The 12590-nt window shown below is 44.2% G+C and overlaps 1 protein-coding gene across 1 annotated transcript in view; it reads right to left on the bottom strand.

Moving 5' to 3' along the window:
- col5a2b (collagen, type V, alpha 2b) overlaps positions 1-12590 on the bottom strand; it is an 89092-nt gene that overhangs the window by 50926 nt on the left and 25576 nt on the right. The window contains exons 35-53 of the mRNA XM_071331111.1: positions 12318-12425; positions 12081-12134; positions 11730-11783; positions 11241-11294; positions 11030-11083; positions 10546-10707; positions 10297-10350; positions 9994-10155; positions 9721-9828; positions 9448-9555; positions 9176-9229; positions 8693-8800; positions 8282-8335; positions 6294-6401; positions 6091-6144; positions 5886-5993; positions 4002-4407; positions 3558-3754; positions 2959-3201 (exon numbers count right to left, since the gene is read on the bottom strand). Coding sequence (XP_071187212.1) covers positions 2959-3201; positions 3558-3754; positions 4002-4407; positions 5886-5993; positions 6091-6144; positions 6294-6401; positions 8282-8335; positions 8693-8800; positions 9176-9229; positions 9448-9555; positions 9721-9828; positions 9994-10155; positions 10297-10350; positions 10546-10707; positions 11030-11083; positions 11241-11294; positions 11730-11783; positions 12081-12134; positions 12318-12425 — 2250 coding nt within the window. The remainder of the gene's footprint in view (positions 1-2958; positions 3202-3557; positions 3755-4001; positions 4408-5885; positions 5994-6090; positions 6145-6293; positions 6402-8281; positions 8336-8692; positions 8801-9175; positions 9230-9447; positions 9556-9720; positions 9829-9993; positions 10156-10296; positions 10351-10545; positions 10708-11029; positions 11084-11240; positions 11295-11729; positions 11784-12080; positions 12135-12317; positions 12426-12590) is intronic.

Raw genomic sequence — 12590 nt, forward strand, 5'->3', positions numbered from 1 at the left:
TGTCCTCGGTTGCAACACTCAAACTGCCTCTGAAAGCAATGTCAGCACAATAACTGTTCGTCGGCAGCTTCATGAAATGGGTTTCCATGGCCTAGCAGCCGCACATAAGCCTAAGATCACCATGCGCAATGCCAAGCGTCGGCAGGAGTGGTGTAAAGCTCACCGCCATTGGACTCTGGAGCAGTGGAAACGCTGCTCTTCTCTGGAGTAATGAATCACGCATCACTATCTTCCAGTCCAACGGACGAATCTGGGTGTGGCAGATGCCAGGAGAGCACTACCTGCCCCAATGCATAGTGCCAACTGTAAAGTTTGGTGGAGGAAAAATAATGGTCTAGGGCTGTTTTTCATGGTTTGGGCTAGGCCCCCTAGTTCCAGTGAAGGGAAATCTTAACGCTATAGCATAAACAGACATTCTAGACAATTCTGTGCTTACAACTTTTTGGCAACAGTTTGGGGAAGGCCCTTTCCTGTTTCAGCATGACAATGCCCCTGTGCACAAAGCATGGTCCATACAGAAATGGTTTGTCGAGATCGGTGTGGAAGAACCTGACTGGCCTGCACAGAACCCTGATCTCAACCCCATCAAACACCTTTGGGATGAATTGGAACGTCGACTGTGAGCCAGGCCTAATCGCCCAACACCAGCGCCCAACCTCACTAATGCTCTCGTGGCTGAATGGAAGCAAGTCCCCACAGCAATGTTCCAATATAGTGGAAAGCCTTCCCAAAAGAGTGGAGGCTGTTATAGCAGCAAAGGGGGACCAACTCCATATTAATGCCCATGATTTTGGAATGAGATGTTCGATGAGCAGGTGTCCACATACTTTTCGTAGATGTAGGTATAGGTAGGTAGGTATACTGTAGGTATAGGTAGGTAGGTATACTGTTGGTAGGTAGGTATTGGTAGGTAGGCATGTATACTGTAGGTAGAAGTAGGTATAGGTAGGTAGAAGTAGGTATACTGTTGGTATAAGTAGGTATACTATAGGTAGAAGTAGGCAAAGGTAGTTAGGTAGGTATACTGTAGGTATAAGTAGGTGTAGGTAGGTAGGTAGGTAGGTAGGTAGGTAGGTAGGTAGGTAGGTAGGTAGGTAGGTAGGTACAGTAGGTATCCTGTAGGTAGAAGTAGGTGTGGTCAAAAGTTTTAGAACACCTACTCATTCAAGGGTCTTTCTTTATTTTTACTATTTTCTACGTTGTAGAATAATAATGAAGACGTCAAAACTATGAAATAACAAATATAGAAACATGTAGTAACCAAAAAAGTGTTACACAAATCAAAATATATTTTATATTTGAGATTCTTCAAATAGCCAATCTTTGCCGTTATGACAGCTTTGCATACTCTTGGCATTCTCTCAACCAGCTTCACCTAGAATGCTTTTCCAACACTCTTCAATGAGTTCCCATATATGCTGAGCACTTGTAGACTGCTTTTCCTTCACTCTGCGGTCCGACTTATCCCAAACCATCTCAATTTGATTGAGGTCGGATGATTGTGGAGGCCAGGTCATCTGATGCAGCACTCCATCACTCTCCTTCTTGGTCAAATAGCCCTTACACAGCCTGGCGGTGTGTTGGGTCATTACCCTGTTGAAAAACAAATGATAGTCCCACCAAGCCCAAACCAGATGGGATGGCGTATCGCTGCAGAATGCTGTGGTAGCCATGCTGGTTAGGTGTGACTTATATTCTAAATAAATCACAGACAGTGTCACCAGAAAAGCACCCCCACACCATAACACCTCCTCCTTCCATGCTTTACGGTGGGAAATACACATGCAGGGATCCGTTCACCCACACCGCATCTCACAAAGACACAGCGGTTGGAACCAAAAATCTCCAATTTGCACTCCAAACCAAAGGACAAGTTACCACCGGTCTAATGTCCATTGCTCGTGTTTCTTGGACCAAGCAAGTCTCTTATTATTGGTGTCCTTTAGTAGTGGTTTCTTTGCAGCAATTTGACCACGAAGGCCTGATTCACACAGTCTCCTCTGAACAGTCAGTGTTGAGATGTGTCTGTTACTTGAACTCTGTGAAGCATTTATTTGGGCTTCAATTTCTGTGGTTGGTAACTCTAATGAACTTATCCTCTGCAGCAGAGGTAACTCTGGGTCTTCCATTCCTGTGGCGATCCTCATGAGAGACAGTTTCATCACAGTGCTTGATAGTTTTTGTGACTGCACTTAAAAAAACATTCAAAGTTCTTAAAATGTTCCATATTGTCTGAAATTAATGTCTTAAAGGAATGATGGACTGTCATTTCTCTTTGCTTATTTGAGCTGTTCTTGCCATAATATGGACTTGGTCTTTTACCAAATAGCGCTATCTTCTGTCTACCCCCCTAACTCTGGGTCTTCCTTTCCTGTGGCGGTCCTCATGAGAGTCAACCCTACCTTGTCACAACACAACTGATTGGCTCAAACGCATTAAGAAGGAAATAAATTCCACAAATTAACTTTTAACATGGCCCACCTATTAATTGAAATGCATTCCAGGTGACGACCTCATGAAGCTGGTTGAGAGAATGCCAAAAGTGTGCAATGCTGTCATCAAGGCAAAGTGTGGCTATTTAACACTTTTTTGGTTACAACATGATTCCATGTGTGTTATTTCATAGTTTTGATGTCTTCACTATTATTCTACAATGTAGATACTAGTAAAAAATAAAGAAAAACCCTTGAATGAGTAGGTGTTCTAAAACTTTTGACCGGTAGTGTAGGTATAGGTAGGTAGTTAGGTAGTTAGGTAGGTAGGTATACTGTAGGTAGAAGTAGGTATAGGTAGGTAGGTAGGCAGGTATAGGTAGGTAGGCATAGGTAGGTAGGTAGGTAGGTAGGTAGGTAGGTAGGCAGGCAGGTATAGGTAGGTAGGTATAGGTAGGTAGGTAGGTAGGTAGGTAGGTAGGTAGGTAGGTATACTGTACTGTAGGTAGGTAGTTAGGTGACTTACGGAGCAGCCATCCTCCAGGACAGTGTATCTGAGGCGGGAGTTGCCCTGAACCTTGACCTCCTGTCCGTTGGAGCCCTTGAGGATCAGAGCCTTCTTCAGGTTGCCTGTGGCTCCGTCATTCACGGCCACGCTGTTCTTGCAGTGGTAGGTGACATTCTGGACACCCTCCTTAGAAAGCAGGCGGATCAGCCTAATCTGAATGGTTACGGCGTTGGGCAGCTCCTCCTTGTTGCCGTAGCTAAACTGGAATCAGAAGTTTATTGAAAAAAAGTATTTCACAGGGACACTATTGTACATTAATCAGCATTTCAGTTTTTACATCAATGTTAGAAAAATACACCTGGAGGTGTAACAGTTTTTCACAAACATCTCCAGCTATTTTTCTGACAGAAAGAAGTCTTCCATTGCTATATAATCAAGGCAGCAGAGGATGTATGTTTTTAAAGCAGTATTGTGCTTGGTGAATTTATTCTACCGTATGGTAGCTGGTTTATTCATAGAAGCAGTTGGCTGCTTTAGAGGTATCCACAGTGTAATGCTATCATCTATATACTACTTGCGTTCATTGAATAGACATCGGGTATATTTTATATACTCACTTTAGTTCCTCCATTCATATTTGCTCCAAACCAGACAGGTTTGCTGGCAGTGGGAGTGGATTTGGTCCACCATGTTTTGCGAGGGATGCTGGCTGAGATGGGGTGGGCTGAGATGCAGGTCTCACCAGTCTCCATGTTGCAGAACACCTTGATAACATCCTTGGTACTGCCCTGGTTGGGGTCCAGCCAGTAGTCTCCTGGACATGGAAAGACCAAGTATCAGATCATACAGTAGATACATATCAGCTACCTCATCATCTATTAGACACACGGACTCCACTTGTCAATAAAGTCAATATCACCTAACGAGTATATGCATCCATTAATTCATCTATAACACCTTAACTACGTCGCAGCAAATCAAAAGCTTGAGTAAAGAATAGGCAAGACAAAAAGCAGTTAAAAACAAGAGAAGACACAGTCTGTGGTGAAAACTGGACCTACCAGTCTTTTTAAGGGAATGGCACTGCTTGATGTCCTGGCAGGTTTTGGCGGGGTTGGCCTGGCTGCCATCGGGGCACTTCATGTTCTGCAGGTTTCCACTGAGGCTCTTCAGCGTGGTCTGGACGCTCTGGTCTGCCCCGAGGACGGTCGAGGCATTATTGGGACGCGCCTCATCCTCGTTGAACTCTGGAGGGGGATGGGGGCCGGAGTCGTTCCAGTTGGACTCTGGAGGGGGTTGAGGGGGGGCTGATTCATCCCCGTTAAACTCTGGGGGTGGAGGTGGTCCATCCTGGTCCTCGCCGTAGTCGTAGTCGAAGGAGCTGCTGAAGCCGAACATATCAGCCCCAGCAGTGGGAGGGCCAGGGGTCCCTGGGGGACCAGGGGGACCAGCATCCCCAGGAGGCCCCTGGAAAAGAGGAGAGAAGTCAAGAAACAGGTATGTTACTGTCTTTTGATATGCCATGTCTGCTTGTTGGCTTTTTTTGCATTAGAAACACTGAATGTGTCACATGTGTCATGACGTTGGCCTGTGGGTAAGGTTTATGACCCCCCCATAAATACCTTTCTCCCTTCCCTCTCTCGACTCTACAGAGGGACTCTTGAATAGCCTTTGTTAAACAGAGATTCTGGGAATATCAGAAGGTGGGGGGAAATGAACCATATTTTGGGAATACAACCAGTTGAACATATGCGTTGGTACTTAATGAATATGATGTCAGTTCAGTTGTCATCTGAGACATTCTCATCAATGATAGGATGACATTAACGGTACAGTGGAAAGTCTACACATTATAGTTTCACATGGAATTGTTGTGGAATTCAAATGTTTAAATATAAAATGATTGGTGAAAAGATTAAATGTAATTTTAGATGTAATATGAACTTTGAACTCTTATTCGTTACAGAAGTGATACCTCCTAGCCGTTGAGTTAGCAGGGGCCGCTGTAAACTGGGCTAGGAGAGGACAGACAGAGTATCCCGTCTACCACACAACGACGATATTACAACGTATCCAATTTACCACCAGAGACGCTCTTCAAAGGATGGAAGAACTCTTGGGCAACTCGGCCTTCCATCTACCACCAACCTATTGAAGCGCATCTCAGAGTAAATATTCATTGCATTTTCCTTTTCCAAATGGGCGGTAATTTAGAATGCATAAGATTCTGTATTTACGATAGAGTAGTTGCCTACGGCCCAATAGAGACATTGCTTCTCCCTTTGTTCTTCAGTCTTCCCGCTCTTTCACTCAAACCCAGCCCCCTTTCCTTTGGGTAACCAGCTGTCATATCTGTTCCGTCCGCTAGGGTCGTTTTCCTTTATGACGTAATTTGTAATCAAGGTATGATTCATTCTGTGTATATGTAATTCTGTGTGATTAGTTAGGTATTTAGTAAATAAATAATTAAACCCAATTTTGTATTGCTGATTCAACTTGTTAGCCAGGGTTCATGAAGATAACCAAGAATTTACAACCTTCAGATGAGACGATTAGGTGACGATAAGGTGACGATTAATATTGACTGCTATTGATGTAAAATATTACTAGGTCTTTAAGAGTTTATTCGGAAGATAACTGCTCTATAAATATTATTTTGTGGTGCCCCGACTTTCTAGTTAATTACATTTACATGATTAGCTCAATCAGGTAATATTAATTACAGAGAAAGGATTTTATAGAATAGCAGGTCATATCACTTAATCCGGCATAGCCAAAGACATGACACAGGTATGGCTTATTTGCATGCTTAATCTAACAAGCAATTCTATGGGAGAAGCAATTTATCAACATACAAAACCTGGTTTGTTCTGACATCCATTTGAAAGTCATAGCGGATCCAACCAGCATAATGACAACAGAACCACTAGTCTCTAACGTCTCACCTGAGGTCCGATGTCTCCACTGGTTCCTCTTGATCCAGGGGAGCCCATGGGCCCGGTCAGCCCGATTTGGCCATCACCTCCTGCGGGGCCAACCACACCAGGGGGCCCCTGATGAGAAACACAATGAGATTTATAAAGGGAAACAAACAGCACACACAAATTGACCATTATACTGAGGCATTGACAGCTTATTCAGTGTTCTTACTCTCTGTCCAGTAGGTCCTACAATTCCTCGAGCTCCAACATCCCCAGATTGTCCCTACAAACAGAAGGCCATTGATTAGCCTGTTATTGGCTGACATAATTAATAATAAAAGCATTTAATTGATTTTGCGAAGTTAATACAATTTTCCATAAATTAAATGACAGTTTATGCCTTTTAATAGTGCTTGGACAGTTTTTACTCACAGTTGTCCCAGGTAAGCCTTGCAATCCAGTGAAGCCTCTGTGGCCTTTCTGCCCTCTCTCTCCTTGGTCTCCTTTGGCTCCCCTGTCTCCTTGTGGCCCTTGAGGCCCCTAGGATAAAAAAAAAAGACATGATCATTTGCTGTAAATTACTGTGAGCAGATTTATCCAGATCAACACTCATTGAGACTAATACAACATGGGTTTACTGGTCTGTCAATAGATACAGGTTCCTGTGTCAGTAGCATAGGTTCATGTTAGTGCTGGGCATCAATATTGAGAATTCAATATGATTTCGATATCATTTGATATTGATATCAATACGAGCAAGGCATATCGTGATAGCGGTTCTGTAGGCACAGAACTGTAGGCACAGAACCCTCTCACAGGCTCTTTAGTATACTTCACTGCCTGTTGATGGGCGATCAAGTCGTCAAAGACTCCAACCCCCCCCAAGCCATATACTATTTTCTCTGCTGCTGCACGACAAGAGACACCGGTGCATCAAGTCTGAAACCTTGAACAGCTTCTATCCCCAAGCAATACGACTGATAAATAGCTAACAAAATAGCTACACAGACAATCTGAGTTAACTCTGTATCTTTATTGACCTTTTATTTAAATCTTTGCACTGTCTCTGCACACTCACAGGGAACTACACACTCACACTCACTGTCACTCCAACACACACACACAAACACTCACTCCATCATTTGCACACTCACACATAATATGCACATACATTTATACTGACTCTACACACCTACTCACATGCAAGCTGCCGCTACTCTGTTCAACTTATATCCTGTTGCCTAGTCATCTTACCCCTATACATATCTACCTCCATCACTCCAGTATCCCTGCACATGTAAATATGGTATTGGAACTGACTTTTAAACATTTCCTGTATACAGTATAGTATGCTTACTTACTTATTGTGTATATCATATTTCTTATTCTTATTTCTTGTGTGTTTTTTTCCCTAGTAATATATTGTTATTGATTATTGCGCTGATGAGTTTGCAAGGCAGACTTTTCACTGCATGCGACATTAAAACTTGGAACGGGCTTCCCATTGTATTCACACTGGTGGGGTAGGTTAGGACCACGGGCATTCACACCTGACCCAATGGGCAATCAGCAAGCAGCTGTCTGAGCTACAAAGCCTTGGAAGTGCAATGTTACTCAACTGTTTTGATGCTATTCATTCAAACCGATATGATACCAATATTGGTTCGGGAAACAATTAACAGATTTTGCATATCACTAGTTTATACAGTATGTACTAATCAACAGGCATACTACTACCACTAGTAGTGTGTACTCTACTTCATCAACAGGCATACTACTACCACTAGTAGTGTACTCTACTTCATCAACAGGCATACTACTACCACTAGTAGTGTACTCTACTTCATCAACAGAAATACTACTACCACTAGTAGTGTACTCTACTTCATCAACAGGCATACTACTACCACTAGTAGTGTGTACTCTACTTCATCAACAGGCATACTACTACCACTAGTAGTGTAACCTACTTCATCAACAGGCATACTACTACCACTAGTAGTGTACTCTACTTCATCAACAGGCATACTACTACCAATAGTAGTGTACTCTACTTCATCAACAGGCATACTACTACCACTAGTAGTGTACTCTACTTCATCAACAGGCATACTACTACCACTAGTAGTGTACTCTACTTCATCAACAGGCATACTACTACCACTAGTAGTGTACTCTACTTCATCAACAGGCATACTACTACCACTAGTAGTGTACTCTACTTCATCAACAGGCATACTACTACCACTAGTAGTGTACTCTACTTCATCAACAGAAATACTACTACCACTAGTAGTGTACTCTACTTCATCAACAGGCATACTACTACCACTAGTAGTGTACTTACTTCATCAACAGGCATACTACTACCACTAGTAGTGTACTCTACTTCCTAGGAAATGTAAGAGAGGTGTTCTTACCAGCTTCCCCCGGATCCCTGATTGTCCCTGGGGTCCTGGAGGCCCTCTAGCACCCTAGTGTTGAAAAACAAAAAAACAATGTCAAGGGAAATCAAATCAAATCATACAACCCGAAATGAGTTTACTACTACCAACCTTGTCACATCTACTCAGAGCATGACAGCTCTTAACCCTGAAACATTACATTTTTACATTTAGTCATTTAGCAGACTCTCTTATCCAGAGAAGACAGTAGTGAGTTACAGTAGTGAGTGCATACATTTTCATACTGGGTTTTGACCTCAAACACTGCAGACTCCTATGACCTCTAACGCCATAAGGGTCTACAGTCATGTCTCAAGGTTAGAAGGCTCTGAACGTTCGTGTGTCAAAACTCTGCCTTGGCATTGTGGCAATGTCCAGATTACTCACATTGTCTCCTCTCTTCCCAGGGACACCAGAGGTGCCGACTGGACCAACAGAGCCATGAAGCCCCGGAGTTCCAGCAAGACCCTCAGCACCAGGATTCCCTCTATCTCCCTACAGACAGACAGACAGACAGACAGACAGACAGACAGACAGACAGACAGACAGACAGACAGACAGACAGACAGACAGACAGACAGACAGACAGACAGACAGAGACAGACAGACAGACAGAGACAGACAGACAGACAGACAGACAGACAGACAGACAGACAGACAGACACAGACAGACACAGACAGAGACAGACAGACAGACAGACAGACAGAGACAGACAGACAGACAGACAGACAGACAGACAGACAGACAGACAGACAGACAGACAGACAGACAGACAGACAGACAGACAGACAGACAGACAGATTTTCTGGTGAAATGGTTTGATCATACATTTCCATAAAGTTTCTTGTCCATCTGTAGCTGTGTCTTACCCTGGCTCCTATAAGTCCATCCTTGCCAGGTACCCCATCAGACCCAGCATTACCCTGCAAAGACAGATTGCTGCATTAAGTTTACCTGTGCTGTATAGTACATTATCCTTCTGTTACAGTACAGACCTGCTTTTCAGTGGAACTACTATAATTCCCACATGAGTGAAAGGTGTGTATGTGAGTATGTTTTAATCCACAGTTGGTTTAATGGAAATGTGTTCACTGAACCCACAGACAGAACAGTCATGGGTCAATTAAGTGAAAACACATACCGTAAGACCAAGGTCCCCTCTTGGTCCGGTTGCCCCTGGTAACCCGACTGCACCGACAGCACCCTTGCCTCCCCGAGTTCCGGGGGCACCTGATTTTCCGGGTGCACCCTGGGGGAAAAGTGTGACATCACTGGTCAGGACACAAATGGAAAGTGTATGAGTGTACTGTATATCTGACTGAGTCTTGGATTGGGACTCTGTTCAGTGTATAATGATACTACTCTCAAGGCTATAGAAATGAATGGTGAATGTGAACTTGAGTTCCATACATACAGCAGTACCGGGGGGCCCAACCATCCCGCTCTCTCCTCTGACTCCAGGTATGCCCACAACACCTCGTTGTCCTGAGATGCCTGGTGGTCCCGCCGGCCCATCAGGGCCCTGTCAGAAACAAAGACCATCCCATTGGCCAATGGTAACTTCAGATATTTCCTAGTCTATCAAAAGAAGTACAGAGTAATGGAGGATGGCAGAGAAGTCTCGCTCTGTAAACCACTTTGAACGATACAGCTAAAACTTTTACTTCTGTAACTCTCTCATATTTACCCCTGGTCCATTCTCTCCAGGCTCTCCCTTGTCTCCTGGGGCACCTGCCGGGCCCGGGGCCCCTCTCTCTCCTACACGCCCAGGGCCTCCATTCTCGCCTCTAAGTCCAGGAGTACCTGCCTTCCCTGGGGTACCAATGTCTCCAGGCACCCCTACCTCACCCTGGAAGAGTGGAAAGACAACGTGAGTAATGGAATAACATATTTCACTATATTGCTCTATGTTCTATTGTTTATGAAATCATTTATTGGTGATTTCATAGGTAGAAAGTGATTTGATTGGTCGATAGTAGGATTAACTCACAACGGAGCCTGCTGGACCAACTCCCCCAGGGAATCCTGGGAAACCAGACCCACCCTGAAAATGACAGATGAAATTCTTATCAGAAAATATCAACATACTGTACTACATATTCAGTGAATTCCCTGGAAAAGCATTCCTACTCTGTGCTGAGTAGCCATGATCAGGTCTATTTCTACAGTAAATACCATGGTGAAGTGTTTCTATGATAGCTCCAGCCGTTATACGTCACCCTCAGTACGACTCACTCACCGCGGCCCCTTGTGTTCCTCTGGCCCCCTTTAGTCCAGTCACACCAGCAGGACCCTGGGAACCAAGTTTACCAGCTGTTCCTTGGAGTCCCTGTGCTCCAGCCTCACCCTTCTGACCCCTCTCTCCTGGTTCACCTTTGACCCCGGGTTGCCCATCGGGACCCTGCGAAGAGTCGAACACAATGACCATGATTACTGGGCAGATTCATCGCCATGCAAAACGACTTCCAAGTCTCACCATGGGTATAGTTACTATGTGGATATATGGAAATGGTTATTAACTTTGACCATTACTGAAATTTGTATTCAACATTATTCAGGAGGATGTTTGCAGCGTAATCTGTTCAGACAACACCTGTAACAACACCAAGCCAAGGTTGACAAATTAACAGAGCATCAAGGGACACAATACAACAGGGAAGGCGCCTGTCATAGCTGACACTATTGGGCGTGACAGACCGCCACATTGCTTGAAAGCCACTCACAGGAGACCCAGGGAATCCTACTGCACCGGTTGGACCAGGCTCCCCAGAAGCTCCCTATAACAGATGTTGGGTCAGAGGTCAGTACAGAGGTATATGAGAACTATTAACAGTATGTTACAATTGTCTTTTTTTACTATGGGACAATTGTACACAAGACAACTTACAGTATTTCACGTGTCAATAGTTTTACAAAATGAATCGCAGTACTTACGGCCACTGCTCTCGCTCCTCGACGTCCAGGGGGCCCTTTAGGGCCGGCCTCTCCCTAAAACAAACAAATATAATATATTGTCTGGGTATCTGTGGTAGGCACTGAGGCCTTAATATGGATAGGTGTTCTCTGCTACAGTGTATGTTCATCTAGTCTGTCTGTCTAAGTGCTGTTGGCGACTGTATGCTGGATGCTCCTTTAGGGTCTAGGCAGGGTTAAAGCACTATGTGACAACTGATGATGTAAAGAGGCCTTCATGAATACATTTGAGTGAGTGAGTGAGTGAGTGAGTGAGTGAGTGAGTGAGTGAGTGAGTGAGTGAGTGAGGGAGTGATTGAGTGAGTGAGTGAGTGAGTGAGTGATTGAGTGAGTGAGTGAGTGAGTGAGTGAGTGAGTGAGTGAGTGAGTGAGTGAGTGAATGAGTGAGTGAGTGAGTAAGTGAGTGAGTGAGTGAGTGAATGAGTGAGTGTGAGTGAGTGAATGCTTTACCTTATCACCATTGAGCCCAATGCCGCCTGTTGGTCCAACTGGACCAGGAAGTCCCTTCAAATGAAAAACAAACAGGATTTCAAATATTCGACAACTTCCTGTGAACAACTTACTATGGTTATGAAACCAATTAAACTAGAAGGTGCATCAAAAGGTCACTCCACTCCACCCAGGGCCTACAACTGGTTATGATGACGTCACTACATTTTGACATATCATTCAACTTGAACCTAACAGAATTTAGTTGTGGGTGACATTTTAAGATGTTATTTTTGCTTAAATCCTTGATGTAATCCATTTAGGTGACTCAGAAAGGTGTGTGTAGACATGTATGTGTAAGGTAACTCTCACCCCGGGCCCGTCGTTTCCAGCAGTACCTTCGGTTCCTTTCTCACCAACTGAACCCTAAGGAGAGAAGAGGGGTCAGCAGAACAGGACTGCAGAATGAACCCACCCAGTTATAGCATGGAATACACCACTCTGAAGGGTTACAACTTGTAGGTCCTTCTAGTGTCTTGGACTCTGGAGGTACTTTGTGGACTTAACCAAGTGTTGGTTGATATTTTGCCCTCCAACACAGATACTTACCACATCTCCTTTAGGACCAGGAGAACCAGGGATACCCCTCTCCCCTGGCATCCCCTGCAGGCCTGCAGCTCCTATGTCCCCAACGGTTCCTTTAGTTCCAGACCCACCCTGGGGGAAGAACACACACAGAAACAACTCTCATATCATGTTTGTGGGAAATTACATGGATATATGAGGTTATCATTACATTGTTAATCTGCATTAGGCCTCCATCGTGGAAGAGATATCATTTGACAACCTGGTTAAATGACTGAATGAATAAAGACACAAATA

Source organism: Salvelinus alpinus, chromosome 10 (assembly GCF_045679555.1).
Source record: "Salvelinus alpinus chromosome 10, SLU_Salpinus.1, whole genome shotgun sequence".
Classification (NCBI taxonomy): domain Eukaryota; kingdom Metazoa; phylum Chordata; class Actinopteri; order Salmoniformes; family Salmonidae; genus Salvelinus; species Salvelinus alpinus.